This window comes from Phyllobates terribilis, unplaced genomic scaffold (genome assembly GCF_046119375.1).
Source record: "Phyllobates terribilis strain yellow unplaced genomic scaffold, ASM4611937v1 Scaffold_13__5_contigs__length_258822181, whole genome shotgun sequence".
Taxonomy (NCBI): Eukaryota; Metazoa; Chordata; class Amphibia; order Anura; family Dendrobatidae; genus Phyllobates; species Phyllobates terribilis.
Window position 1 is genome coordinate 113,065,755 of NW_027362773.1, and position 14,005 is coordinate 113,079,759.

Below are 14,005 nucleotides of genomic sequence, written 5' to 3' on the forward strand. Positions count from 1 at the left end.
ATGACTAATCGAAGAGGCCGGTCCCTTGTAGTGGCATCGCCCTTCCCCGCTCTCTTAATCTAACAGGTCTTCCCCTAATGTGTGTATGTATAAAAAGAGACCTGTCAGTCAAAGGGAACGGGGCGGGGAGAAGCCGTCAGGGACCGGCCTCTGGACTAGTCATCTGAGTTGCATCGGTTTCAGCTGACCGCAGCATTTTGGAGTAAAACATACGATAACACAGTCAGTCTCTGATTAATGCTGCCTGTCGTTAAGTTACACATAACTTAATTTATAGACCTCTATGGTGATTTCTTTGCCTGTGTGGATTGGATGGGTTGTTATCGACATCTGGTGAGAATTTCATGTCAATAGCACCTTTAGAAATAGATTTACTTAGAAAATTGGTGATGTGTTCAATACTTATTCATCCGCTGTTTATATTTTAAACTGTATGGTAACATTATTTGGAGAGTGTATCCCTGACGTGGGACATACGGGACCTGGTGCATTGGCAGGAAAGTAGAGATGGGATTAACCCTTTACGACTTATGAGATTTAGGCAGCGGGCCGGGTAAACTTAGGCAGGAGCGTCGCTTTATCACCTTTTATTGGCTAAAACGTGAAACGGAATCCATTTACACGAGTCGTGATCAAGGACTAATTCACACTTTCGTCATGTTTCTTAGGATTTTGAGAAGGATAAAGCGGAGTCTGAGAATGAACACGGTGACTCTGATGGCGAAGAAAACATTGGTTGGAGCATGGTGAACCTCGACGAGGAGAAAAACCAACAAGATGTGAGGGCGCTTTTACAGTTGTCACATTTCCATTGTTTGTTTTTTATCACTATAATTGTCTATTTTGGAAAGTTCTATAACTAAAGCTGACTGTGTATATTTTTCTTTATTGCATAACCCAATGATTTCTTTCTGTGTTATCAGTATTCTGCGTCTTCAACCACCATTTTGGATGAGGAACCGATTGTGAACAGGGGCCTGGCTGCTGCGTTACATCTTTGTCAGAACAAAGGTATCATTTACTATGGGAAAATAATGATCGACAGTCACTGCTTTACAATAGAAAAACGTTTAGAAAAACTCAGAATATAAAGTTTATCAAAACTTACAACTTTTCATTCATAGCTTCTACTATTTTAAGTAAATTATTATTTTTTTTCCTTTTTTATAGGCTTGCTGGAAACAACAGTACAAAAGATTGCACGGGTTAAAGCTCCCAATAAATTACTTCCAACAGCCAATTACTGCATAGAGGACAAAATGTAAGTGATACACATGATGTTTCCATGTCCAAAAGCTATGGTGGACCTGTTCATCAACCATCTGTTCACTGAGGCTTATGATTGGCTGCAGCGGTCAGATGACTGGAACAGTTTGTCCTCAGATGTGCCTCTGATTATGTATCATGTGACCGCTGCATCCACTCTCCAGCCACAGTGATCAAGTATCACATTTTAATAATATTTGCAAGGGAAGCTTTTTAGCACAAGAAGGCGATTGTAAATTCTGTATCAAGCCTTTTTCTGCATACTTCTTTTTTTTCCCACTTTTTTGATGTTTTGACCACTCAAAGGTTTTTGTTTTTTTATGCCACTATGATATGAAACAGGGCAATAGATGACAAGTACAGCAGGCGAGAAGAGTACAGAGGGTTCACCCAGGACTTTAAAGAAAAGGATGGCTACCGACCTGACGTCAAAATTGAATACGTGGATGAAACAGGGAGGAAACTTTGTCCAAAAGAGGTAATCTCTGCCCAATCTGTCTATCGTCTCTCGATGGTTTGCAGGGCTGTAATCTCCTCTGACGTCTCTCGCCACAGGCATTTAGACAGCTGTCTCATCGGTTCCACGGTAAAGGTTCAGGTAAAATGAAGACCGAAAGACGCATGAAGAAACTGGATGAGGAAGCGGTGAGTACAATGACACTGAGATCTAAATACAATCCAGTCTTTTACCCCAGAAGACCCCTATAATGACTGAGAAGTACATAGATACAGGGTGTCCACCTGATAAGTATGACTTAACACCGTAATGACCAGGCCTGGCAGGTCCTTGGTGATCGACCTATTTATTTTGCCTCTCAGCTTTTCAGCATCTACAACTTTTTTAACTTATTGCTGATGCTGCTGTATTAGGCTTTGATTTATGCAGAACTATTATTATTTTTAGGGCTGTTTTGGGGTACCTATCAATTTTTATTGCAATTTTATTTTAGCTGAATGAACTTTTCAGGTTATGATCATGTCGTATAATGCGCATATATTTTTTTAATGTAGGTAATGTATTTTATATATAAAAAAATGCTCTTTCTTCATATCTTTAGTGATGGGGATTCTTCTTATTACTTTTTATTTGTTTCCAGATGAGATATTACTTACAAGTGCTTCTTACTAAATTGAAATATCATCAAAAAGTTAATTTATTTCAGTTCTTCAATACAAAAAGTGAAACTCATATATTATATGGAGTCATTACACACAGAGTGATCTATTTCACGTGTTTATTTCTGTTAATGTTGATGATTATGGCTTATAGCCAATGAAAACACAAAAGTCATTATCTCAGTAAATTAGAATACTTTATAACAACAGCTTGAAAAATGTTTTTAAAATCCGAAATGTACGTTCAGTAAATGCCCTCAATACTTGGTCGGGCTCCTTTTGCATCAATTACTGCATCAATGCGGCAATGTGGCATGGAGGCGATCAGCCTGTGGCACTGCTGAGGGGTTATGGAAGCCCAGGTGGCTTTGATAGCAGCCTTCAGCTCGTCTGCATTGTTGGGTCTGGTGTCTCTCATCTTCCTCTTGACAATACCCTATAGATTCTCTATAATAGATTCTCTATGGGGTTAAGGTCAGGCGAGTTTGCTGCCAATCAAGCTCAGTGATACTGTTGTGTGTAAACCAGGTATTGGTACTTTTGGCAGTGTGGACAGGGGCCAAGTCCTGCTGGAGAATGACATTTCCATCTCCAAAAAGCTTGTCGGCAGAAGGAAGCATGAAGTGCTGTAAAATGTCCTGGTAGATGGCTGCGCTGACTTTGGTCTTGATAAAACACAGTGGACCTCCACCAGCAGATGACATGGCTCCCCAAACCATCACTGATGGTGGAAACTTCACACTAGACCTCCAGCAGCTTGGATTGTGGCCTCTCCACTCTTCCTCCAGACTCTGGGACCTTGTGGAGTGTGTCAATGACTGCCTTCTGGACATCTGTCAAGTCAGCAGTCTTCCCCATGATTGTGGAGCCTACTGAAACAGACTAAGGGACCTTTTTAAACGATTAGGAAGCCTTTTCAGGTGTTTTTTGTTAATTATTCTAATTTACTGAGATAATGACTTTTGTGTTTTCATTGGCTGTAAGCCATAATCATCAACATTAACAGAAATAGATCCCTCTGTGTGTAATGACTCTATATAATATGAGTTTCACTTTTTGTATTGAAGAACTGAAATAAATTAACTTTTTGATGATATTCTAATTTAGTGAGAAGCACTTGTATATACATACACACACAGATAATATATTCATTTAATATATATAATAATTTATTTTTTTTTTTACATAATTTGTCCCACGAAACATTATAAAAGATCTGAATTTTCAGTTTTTTATTTTTTTTTTCCTGCTGAACTTTGGACTCCCATAGTAGCCCCAGTTACAGGGAAAAACTGTCCACTTCTTTGCCCCACACCACATATATATAAATCAGCCTGGCCATTCACATTTGTAACCTACCTGAATATCAAAATTTCACAGATTAATATGGTATTTCTGGCTTGTCTTGTGTTAGTAGACGTTTAACCCCGTGATCACCTGGTGAAGTGTGCAGAAACTGAGTTCCCCCCTCCTTTGTTTTAGGCCTGTGCCAGCTATGACAATGGCGCTACTCTGGCGCTGTCACAAAAATGGTTTCTGCTTTTGTATTTTATATAAAATGTTAAATTCTTGATTTTTTTTTTTTTTTTTTTCTTCCATCAGCTCTTAAAAAAAATGAGTTCTAGTGACACTCCTCTTGGTACAGTAGCCCTTCTACAGGAAAAGCAGAAAGCCCAGAAGACGCCATACATTGTGCTGAGTGGAAGCGGGAAGAGTATGACAGCGTGAGTGACCGAAGAAATCCTAATGCGCCGCTCTTCTCTAAAACCATGCTTCATATCAATGCTTCAGAAAAGATTCTGACTGCAGCTGCATACTGTTGTATAATGTACTTTAAAGAGGTTGACCACTACTTTTATACCGATGTGCTAACCATAGTATAGGTCTTCAATATCAGATTAGTGGGGTCCCCAGTGATCAGCTATTATCAGCTCTATTGGTGGTTGGAAGTAAACAATGTATGGAATACAACTCCATATACTGCTCAATGGTTACTGTCGGGTACCGCAGATCAGCTACTATTGAATCGAATAGGAGCTGATCCACAGTACCCTGCAGCGGCCACTAAACAGCGTACAAAGCTGTGGTGCTCCACTTTATACACTGTTTACATCCAGCTGCCGATGGAGGTGATAACGGCTGATCACTGGGGACCCCCACCGATCTGATGTGATGCCCTATACTATGGATAGTTGCAAAGAACGGGAGGGATTTTAAATATTGTATACAGCGTGTTGCCCAGTCTACCGGCCACTTCTGCAGCCAATCAGCCTTTTAGACACTTGCAAACTCAGTGCTATAGAGCTTGCAAGTTCTGCTATGAAGCTGGGGCTCCTGAAGAAAGCAGATGCGGAAACACAATTAGTTATCCTAAATAGGGATGAGCGGACCCGTGGAAGTTCGGGTACTAGAACTGTACCTAAACTTGAACCAAAACCCGAACCCCATTGAAATAAATGGGGACCCGCGCTGTTTCCCACTCGGGCGCTGTTTCCCACTCGGGCGCTGTTTCCCACCCCCCAACTTAAAAGTTCGGTTCGCTCATCTCTAATCCTAAATCTGTTTTGAAATGGAAACTTGCATTGCTTCTGTCCATTGTTGCCGATAACGATTGTTAATCTAAGGGGCAATAAAAGGTGCACTTTTTCTTAGTTTTTCCTCCTTTCCTTTCTCTTAGGAACACACTTATTAAATGAGTGGTGCTGGATCACTGAAATTCCACTGAAGGACCAGAAGAACGATCATCCCGTGCACACAATATTCAAGCATGCTGGGCTGGTGGGGATTTATGAATGCTCAGGACATCTTGGTTAGGAATGTGCAGCCATGCAGACCATCCTCGACAGCCTGGGACTTTGGTGGGATTTTTTTTATTTTTAACTAGGTTGTGTAAGATTGGGGTGTGCTGGAATCCAGACATGCTCCAGTTTTCTTGATAAATTTCATCATCAGGTCTGTAAATCCTCTAATAAAATTGTAATTTGGAACAATTAAAATTGTCTATCTTATACATTACATGATTTACGTAACACAACTTGTCGTCATATAATGCGTTGGAGTAATTTTTTTTGTGTGACGTCCTGTTCTGATCCAAAGGGTCCATTCTGTCTGCATCTATAAAATCATCCAGCTATCACTTATCTGTGTCCAAATAGAATTTAAATAGGGGCCTGATAAAGGGAAGGACCCACACATGAAGCCGTAAGTCATTATTAAAGATGGCTTCTAGTCCTGGGCTAAGGATGGAGCATATCAGATAAAATGCTCAGTTAGAAACAAACGTGGTACTAGATTAGGAGTGTTAAAAGATAAGTAACAGGGAGTTTTATAAACAGTATATTATATGGTTCGTGTACAGATCACAATGCCGCGACCGACCCAATAGAAGAGCCTTATTACACCACTCCATCCAACTCTTGGCCTTGTGCTTGGTGATGTAAGGCTGCATGCAGCTGCTTGACCATGAAGCTCTTGGCAGGGGCGCAGTGTTTGTGCTGATACCAGAGGAGGTCTGAACTCTGCAGTTATGGGGTCAGCAGAGTGTTGGTGACTTTTCTGCCCTCTGCTCCTCAGCACTCGGCCCCCCGCTCTGTAACATTACGGGGTCTCCACTTCGTGGCAGAGTCGCTGCAGCTCCTTCCAATTCTCAATAATATCACTCACAGGTGATGGGGAATATATAGGAAGGAAGAAATGTCATGGACGAACTTGTTCCCCCGGTGGCTCCTAGTACAGGACCGCGCTGGTATCAGGGAGCTCTGCCCCACCAGCCATTCTGTCACATGGTAGCAAAGGCAGACGGCACGGCGAGGGGCTGATGTTATTCTTGGAGGGTAGAAGGGCCAGATGGAAAACCGGAATTCAATGATTAAGAGGTGATTTATTTATTTTTTATTTATACATTTTTAAGGTTGCACCACATCTGCAAATATTACATCTTTGAACTTAGTAATATATTATGGCATATTTCGTAGCCTGAAAAGACCTAAACGTTCCCTTTCATCCTGCTTGGTCTTTATTCTGTGCCAGAGATGAATCCAGGATATGATGGCTGCGGATGGGCACCAAATGCTGCCTGGGACCCTCCAGAATAATAAAAATGAAGGTAGCAGTTTAAGAAATGACTGCGCCAACCCCATCCAAAGTATTGATGGACTTCTCCCGGAGTTGGGGAGACAAAATTAAGGCAGCATAATGCCATCACAGAGATGAAATGTTGAGGCCACTTTTGGAAAGAACTAATAGACTTGGCAGGAGGACTACCTTATCCTGTTGGAGACTAAGGCTATGTTCACACGTTGCATTTTTATGCAAATTGAAAGTGTGTTTTACAGTAACAGCAAAAGCTATGAGATTTCAGAACTCTCATGCACACAGTTTTTTTTCCCTGACTTAATTGGAAAACTGCAGTATTTTTGCGCTTTTTTTTTTTTTCTCCCCATAGAAAGCAATGAGTAAATGCAAAAATACGTTGCTATCAGTTTTTTTAGTGAAAAAAGGCAGGTACAGCAGGATGTGAAACCCATTTATTTTTGTGATTCCCCCCCCCCCCCCCACACCTCCCCAAGCTTAAACCATAATGTCTCAGTCTCCTAATCTGAGATGGCAGTTTGGATTAGTGATGTATGAAAAAGTAAACTGGCTGACCAAGGTGTGATATTGAGCAATACCTGAATAACTCAAGGGCTGACCAAAGTGTGAAAGTAAACAGTATCCTACAAACTCAATGCTCTGCAAATGTCTATTCCTGACCAGTTCTCCTCCCACCCTGCTGTTACATTTTTAATTGTGTATTTTTTATCAACTCATATGAACATTTTTGTTCAGAATAGTCTCTATTTTTTCAGACTTAAATTTTTTTTTTCCACTAAATAATTTGAGCAAATTGCCTTTTTTCCAAAAATGGTTTCAAATGTCCTTCACTGTGTTCATGCTTCTATGGTGAAAGCAAAGCTGAACTTTGGGATCCTGAAAAATGCTAAAAAACCTTTTTGTAAGCAGCTTCTTTACTGCCAGGAGAGCAGGTTTTGCCTGCAGATAAAAAAAAACGCAGCAAAAAAACACAACGTGTGAACATAGCCTAAGGGGTATGTGTACGCTGTCTTTTTCAGATGGAAAAAAAGTTCTCTGAAAAACTACATACTATACATTAGGTTTCATCTTTAACTGCTTCAGGTTTTTAAGGCCATGAAGCTGCTAAAAGAAGTGACCTGACCATTCTTTAGGCAGCATCTGCTTGAAAGCCACCACTAGATTTGGAGAGAACAAAGAAGATCTTGCCAAAGGGGAAGACGCCAGAAGACGTTTGCTAGGAGACTGGACTAGGGTTGTTAATCAGGTGTGTCTGGAGGAATGAGGATTACTGGTACGCACCCTCTGCTTTGACTTCTTGAGATCTTTGCTGTTCTCTCTTCTTGTAGGTAACAGGGTGATTGTTCAACCCTGTATTCAAAATCTCAAAGCAAGAGAGCTTAAAAAAAAAAAAAAAGTGAAGACAAACCGTCCGATCAGGTATGTCTGCCTCACGCTGACCCTAAACTAAAGCTGATTAGCTAGGAGGGGTATTCAGTAAAGATTTCCCCTGATCCACTTCCTGTGGCCTGAGAGCAATGAGACTTGGCACTATTAGTCCTTCTCTACATAGATGCCACCTAGGAACACACACTTCTCCCATCTCTTTAAGCAACTGTAAACACCTCGCTTGTAGAAGTCGGCAGGTTGCTCCAAAAGCCACGTTGTGACTTCGGAAATCAGAGTCTCGTCATCTGGAAAATGCTTGACCTGCAAAAATAACTTCATTGTTGGAAAGAGGCGTAAGTCCGATGATGCGAGGGGGATGCGGTAGAATTTCAAAGCCACAGGAGCAGCTTCCATTTGGGCAACATGTGAGTTGTGAACTGGTGCATTGTCTTGCAGAAGGCAGATACCTTTTGTGAGCATGCCACGTCTCTTGGTTTTGATGGACTCCTGAAATTTCCACAGCAGTGAAGCATAGTATGCCCCAGTAATCATGGTGCCCTTTGCTAGGAAATTCATCAATACTACTCCGTGCTGGTCCCAAAATACTGTGAGCATGACCTTGCCTGCCCATGGTTGGGCATGTGCCGCCTTTGGAGGTGGTGAGTCATGATGCTTTCATTGCATCGACTGGACTTTAGTCTCAGGATCATAGTGATGGACCCAGCTTTCATCCTGTGTGATCAGTCTAACCTCCTCCTTCAGCCTTTCACAGCTTGCTAATTCTCCTACACATGAGGACGGGAACACATTGGACCTGATCTTCTCCCGGCTTTGCTCAGTACATGACTTTACTAACTCTCCCCTTCCACTCTCTGACCATAATCTTCTTTCATTCTCGGTCAAGAACTGTGACTCTACTCAAGACCCCCCCCACTTTCCACACTTATAGAAATATACGCGCCATTAACACCCAGAAATTTATGAAAAAGTTGCAATCCTCATTGGCCCCAATCTCCTCCCTCTCATGTCCCGACTCTGCATTGAAGCATTCTAACGAAATAATGCTATGCGCCCTGGATGAAGCCGCACCTCCTACACAAAGAAGAATTCGGCATAGATGGCGACAACCCTGGCACACGCCTCAAACAGAGGTGCTCCAGGTGTGCTGAAAGGCTGTGGAGAAAATCTAATCTGCCCGAAGATTTCCTCCATTATAAATTTATGCTGAAAACATATAACTCTGCGCTTCACCTCTCCAAACAAACCTACATAACAACCTCATCATCTCACTTTCCAATAATCCTAAACGACTCTTTGACACGTTTCATTCTCTCCTCAATCAAACAGCACAGGCCCCGATCACCGACCTCAGCGCAGACGATCTGGCCAATTATTTCAAAGAAAAAATTGACCATATCCAACAGGAAATTTTCTCCCAATCCCCAAATGTTATGCATGTTCTCCCCCGCCACATTGTATCTTGCTCACTTTCTGATTTCGAACCAGTCACGGAAGATGAAGTGATCAGGCTCCTTGCATCTTCTCGCCCTACCACCTGCACCAGTGACCCTATTCCCTCACATCTCCTTCAGTCCCTTGCTCCACCTGTCACCACTCACCTAACTAAAATTTTCAACGTCTCCCTCTCATCTGGTATCTTTCCCTCTTCTTTTAAACACGCCAGCATACATCCATTACTTAAAAAACCATCCCTTGACCAGAACTGCACGGCCAACTACAGACCTGTTTCCAATCTTCCCTTTATCTCTAAACTCCTGGAACGCCTGGTCCATTCCCATCTAATCCACTATCTCTCAGACAACTCTCTTCTTGACCCTTTACAATCTGGTTTCCGCTCTTTACATTCTACTGAAACTGCCCTCACTAAAGTCTCTAATGATCTACTAACAGCTAAATCTAATGGTCACTGCTCCCTGCTGATTCTCCTGGATCTCTCTGCAGCATTCGACACTGTGGATCACCAGCTCCTCCTCACTATGCTCCGCACTATTGGCCTCAAGGACACTGTTCTCTCCTGGTTCTCCTCCTATCTCTCTGACTGCTCCTTCTCGGTGTCTTTCGCCAGCTCCTCCTCCTCTCTCCTTCCCCTTACTCTCGGGGTTCCTCAAGGATCAGTCCTAGGCCCCCTTCTTTTCTCCTTATACACCGCTTCTATTGGACAAACAATCAGCAGATTCGGTTTTCAGTACCATCTCTATGCTGATGACACCCAATTATACACCTCTGCTCCGGACATCACCCCTGCATTACTGCAAAAGACCAGTGATTGTCTTTCTGCTGCGTCTAACATCATGTCCTCCCTCTGTCTAAAACTGAATCTGTGAAAAACTGAACTACTCGTCTTTCCTCCCTCCACTAACCTACCTGTGCCTGATATTGCCATTTCCGTTTGTGGCTCAACCATTACTCCCCAGCAACAAGCCCGCTGTCTTGGGGTAATTTTTGACTCAGATCTTTCCTTCACTCCTCACATCAAATCACTCGCTCGTTCATGTCATCTACACCTCAAAAACATCTCAAGAATCAGGACTTTTCTCACCTTTGACTCGGCAAAAACTCTTACTGTCGCTCTTATTCATTCTCATCTGGACCACTGCAACTCTCTACTTATCGGGCTCCCTCTTACTAAACTCTCCCCTCTCCAATCCGTCCTTAACGCAGCAGCCAGGATCATATTCCTCGCCAACCGCTAAACCGATGCCTCTTCCCTGTGCCAGTCATTGCATTGGTTACCCATCCAATATAGAGTTCAATTTAAACTTATCACGCTTACCCACAAAGCGCTCCATGCTTCAGCATAGCCCTACATCTCCTCCCTTGTCTCAGTCTACCACCCTACACGTGCCCTCCATTCTGCCAGTGACTTAAAACTAAAATCCTCCATAATCCGAACTTCCCACTCCAGTCTCCAAGATTTCTCGCGTGCTGCGCCAATTCTTTGGAATGCACTACCCAGGACAGTTCGATTAATTCCCAATACCCACAGTTTCAAGCGGACCCTAAAAACCCATTTCTTTAGACTGGCGTATCGCCTAAACACACTATCTGTCCGTCCCAGTTTTCCCCCATATTAAAATCTTCTTCAATTTCAGGTTCATATCATCCATGCACATAATAGCCTCAGTCAGGGCGGCACACATACTGGCAGGCGACCAGTCCATGTATTATTTATCCTATATAGTATATCAAGGCTGCATTATACAATATATGTACATTCTACCTTTTGTGTCTCCCCCATTTCCTCATAGACTGTAAGCTTGTGAGCAGGGCCCTCACTCCTTTCGATATGAGATATGCTTATTCTGTATTGTTTGTATAAGTCCCCCCTAAAATTTGTAAAGTGCTTCGGAATATGTTGGCGCTATAAAAATAAAAACTATAATTATTATTATCAGTCTGTTGAAAAAGTCCTCCTGGTTTCCATGGCACATGGTCAATAGAGCCTGAGAGCATTCGACTCGTTCCTGCTTCTGGAAAGGTGTGAGCAGCCGGGGAACCCAGCGAGCGGATACCTTATGCATGTGAAGATGGTCTTGGGTGATTTTTTTTCCCACGGACCCTGCACTAATCTTGACATTTTGGGCTAGGTGGCGAATGGTTACGTGGTGATTTTCCAAAATGGCGACCTCCACTTGCTGGATGTTGTGTTCATCAATAGCAGAGTGGGGTGACCCTGGCATTGAAGCTGTTTGCACCAAACTCCGACCACATTTCAATTGACGATGCCAGTTCTAGACTACATCATATGATGGGGAATCATCACCATAAACCTCTTTCATCTCATTGAACGTCTCCTTTGCTGTGTGGCCTTTCAAGTAAAGGAGCTTGACGACTGCTCTGTATTCCACTGCGTCCATTATCAAACATCACACCACTTCAGCACCTGTAAAATCAAGACCGTTATGAGTTCTGAGTTGCAAATTGGCACGTAACCTATAGAGACTTATATCATTACACATGTGAAGTTTCAGCGTCCTGTGATAAATAGAAGTGGGTCAGGGGAAATCTTTAATGAACGCCCCTCGTAACAGGGTGATCGTTCAACCCTGTATTCAAAACCTCAAAGCAAGAGAACGTAAAAAAAAAAAAAATGAAGACATACCGGCCGATCAGGTATGTCTGCCTCTCGCAGACACTAAACTAAAGCTGATTAGCTAAATGCCTGCTGGTGGGAGAAGGAAACACTTGACTACTTATTGTCCACCAGCTATAACCCAAGGTCTCATTGTCCGCCAACAAGATGACCAAGAAAAAGAACTATGTCCTACTACACAAGTGTTTTTCTTTTCTACCGTTACATTTACATGTAATTTCTAATTCTAAAATATGTCCAGAGGTTCACCATTATTTTTTTTGTTAATTACTAAGCAAGAATCTTCTTCAGCAGATGAAAGAAGTTTATCGCGTGCAGAGATCAGTTCTTCTCCCAGCCAACGAGACGCCTCTGTGTGGAAGCAGACGAGGGTAGAAAATGGCGATTTCATCTACTGATGGAAAAGTTTTAAGGCTGTTTAAAATTAATTTTCATTTTTTATTTTATTCCAGCTGAAATTCAAAAGCAGCTGTTCTAGTATAGAGGTGGTTGAGGGTCTTATCCTCAGCCGGGGAATGCAAAAAGAAAAAAAAGGTCCAAAATGTCAGCAATGGAGAAAACATATGTACAAAGGGTGAAGATTCCAAATTTGGTTAGCAGAAAATATACACATTGTATCACTTACATATGTGTGTGTATATACATGCTAGAAAAGTCCATCAGACCATATGATGTATATTAGCGTTTCCTAAATTCCTGTCCTCCTGGCCCCCAATAGGTCATGTTTTCAGGATTTCCTTAGTGTTGCACAGGTGATGGAATAAAAGGCATGAGAAACTGTGCAAAACTAGGGAAATCCTGAAATCATGACCAGTTGGGGACCGTGAGGTCTGGAGTTTGGGAATCACTGATGTACAGTGGGGGAAATAAGTATTTGATCCCTTGCTGTTTTTGTAAGTTTGCCCACTGACAAAGACATGAACAGTCTATAATTATAAGGGTAGGTTAATTTTAACATTGAGAGAAAATCCCCCCAAAAAATCAAATTGTATAAATTAATTTGCATTTTTCAGTGAGAAATAAGTATTTGATCCCCTACAAACCATTATGAGTTCTGGCTCCTACAGACCAGTTGGATGCTCCTAATCAACTCGTTACCTGCATTAAAGACAGCTGTCTTACATAGTCACCTGTATAAAAGACTCCTGTCCACAGACTCAATTAATCAGTCAGACTCTAACCTCTACAACATGGGCAAGACCAAAGAGCTTTCTAAGGATGCCAGGGACAAGATCATAGACCTGCACAAAGCTGGAATGGGATACAAAACCATAAGTAAGACGCTGGGTGAGAAGGAGACAACTGTTGGTGCAATAGTAAGAAAATGGAAGAAATACAAAATGACTGTCAATCGACATCGATCTGGGGCACCATGCAAAATCTCACCTCGTGGGGTATCCTTGGTCATGAGGAAGGTGAGAGATCAGCCTAAAACTACACGGGGGGGAACTTGTTAATGATCTCAAGGCAGCTGGGACCACAGTCACCAAAAAAAACATTGGTAACACATTACGCCTTAAAGGTTTAAAATCCTGCAGTGCCCACAAGGTCCCCCTGCTCAAGAAGGCACATGTGCCGGCCCGTCTGAAGTTTGCCAATGAACACCTGGATGATTCTGAGTTATTGGGAGACGGTGCTGTGGTCAGATGAGACAAAAATTGAGCTCTTTGGCATTAACTCAACTAGCCGTGTTTAGAGGAAGAAGAAGGATGAGTACAACCCTAAGAACATCGTCCCAACCGTGAAGCATGGTGGGGGAAACATTATACTTTGGGGGTGCTTTTCTGGAAAGGGGACATGACGACTGCACTGTACTGAAGGGAAGATGGATGGGGTCATGTATCACGAGATTTTGGCCAACAACCTCCTTCCCTCAGTAAGAGCATTGAAGATGGGTCGTGGCTGGGTCTTCCAGCAAGACAATGACCCAAAACATACAGCCAAGGCAACAAAGGAGTGGCTCAAAAAGAAGCAACGTAAGGTCATGGAGTTGCCTAGCCAGTCTCCAGACCTTAATCCCATAGAAAACTTATGGAGGGAGTTGAAGCC

At 42.4% G+C, this 14,005-nt stretch overlaps 1 protein-coding gene across 5 annotated transcripts in view; it reads left to right on the top strand.

The window, feature by feature from the left end:
- Positions 1–5,378, top strand: part of SART1 (spliceosome associated factor 1, recruiter of U4/U6.U5 tri-snRNP) — a 187,564-nt gene extending 182,186 nt beyond the window's left edge. For all 5 annotated transcript variants that reach the window (XM_073658449.1, XM_073658450.1, XM_073658446.1 and 2 more), the window contains 7 exons: positions 669–779; positions 924–1,011; positions 1,171–1,261; positions 1,609–1,744; positions 1,822–1,911; positions 3,985–4,106; positions 5,060–5,378. In XM_073658449.1, the coding sequence (XP_073514550.1) occupies positions 669–779; positions 924–1,011; positions 1,171–1,261; positions 1,609–1,744; positions 1,822–1,911; positions 3,985–4,106; positions 5,060–5,078 (657 nt within the window). In that variant the 3' untranslated portion in view covers positions 5,079–5,378. The remainder of the gene's footprint in view (positions 1–668; positions 780–923; positions 1,012–1,170; positions 1,262–1,608; positions 1,745–1,821; positions 1,912–3,984; positions 4,107–5,059) is intronic.
- Positions 5,379–14,005: the final 8,627 nt, after the last annotated feature.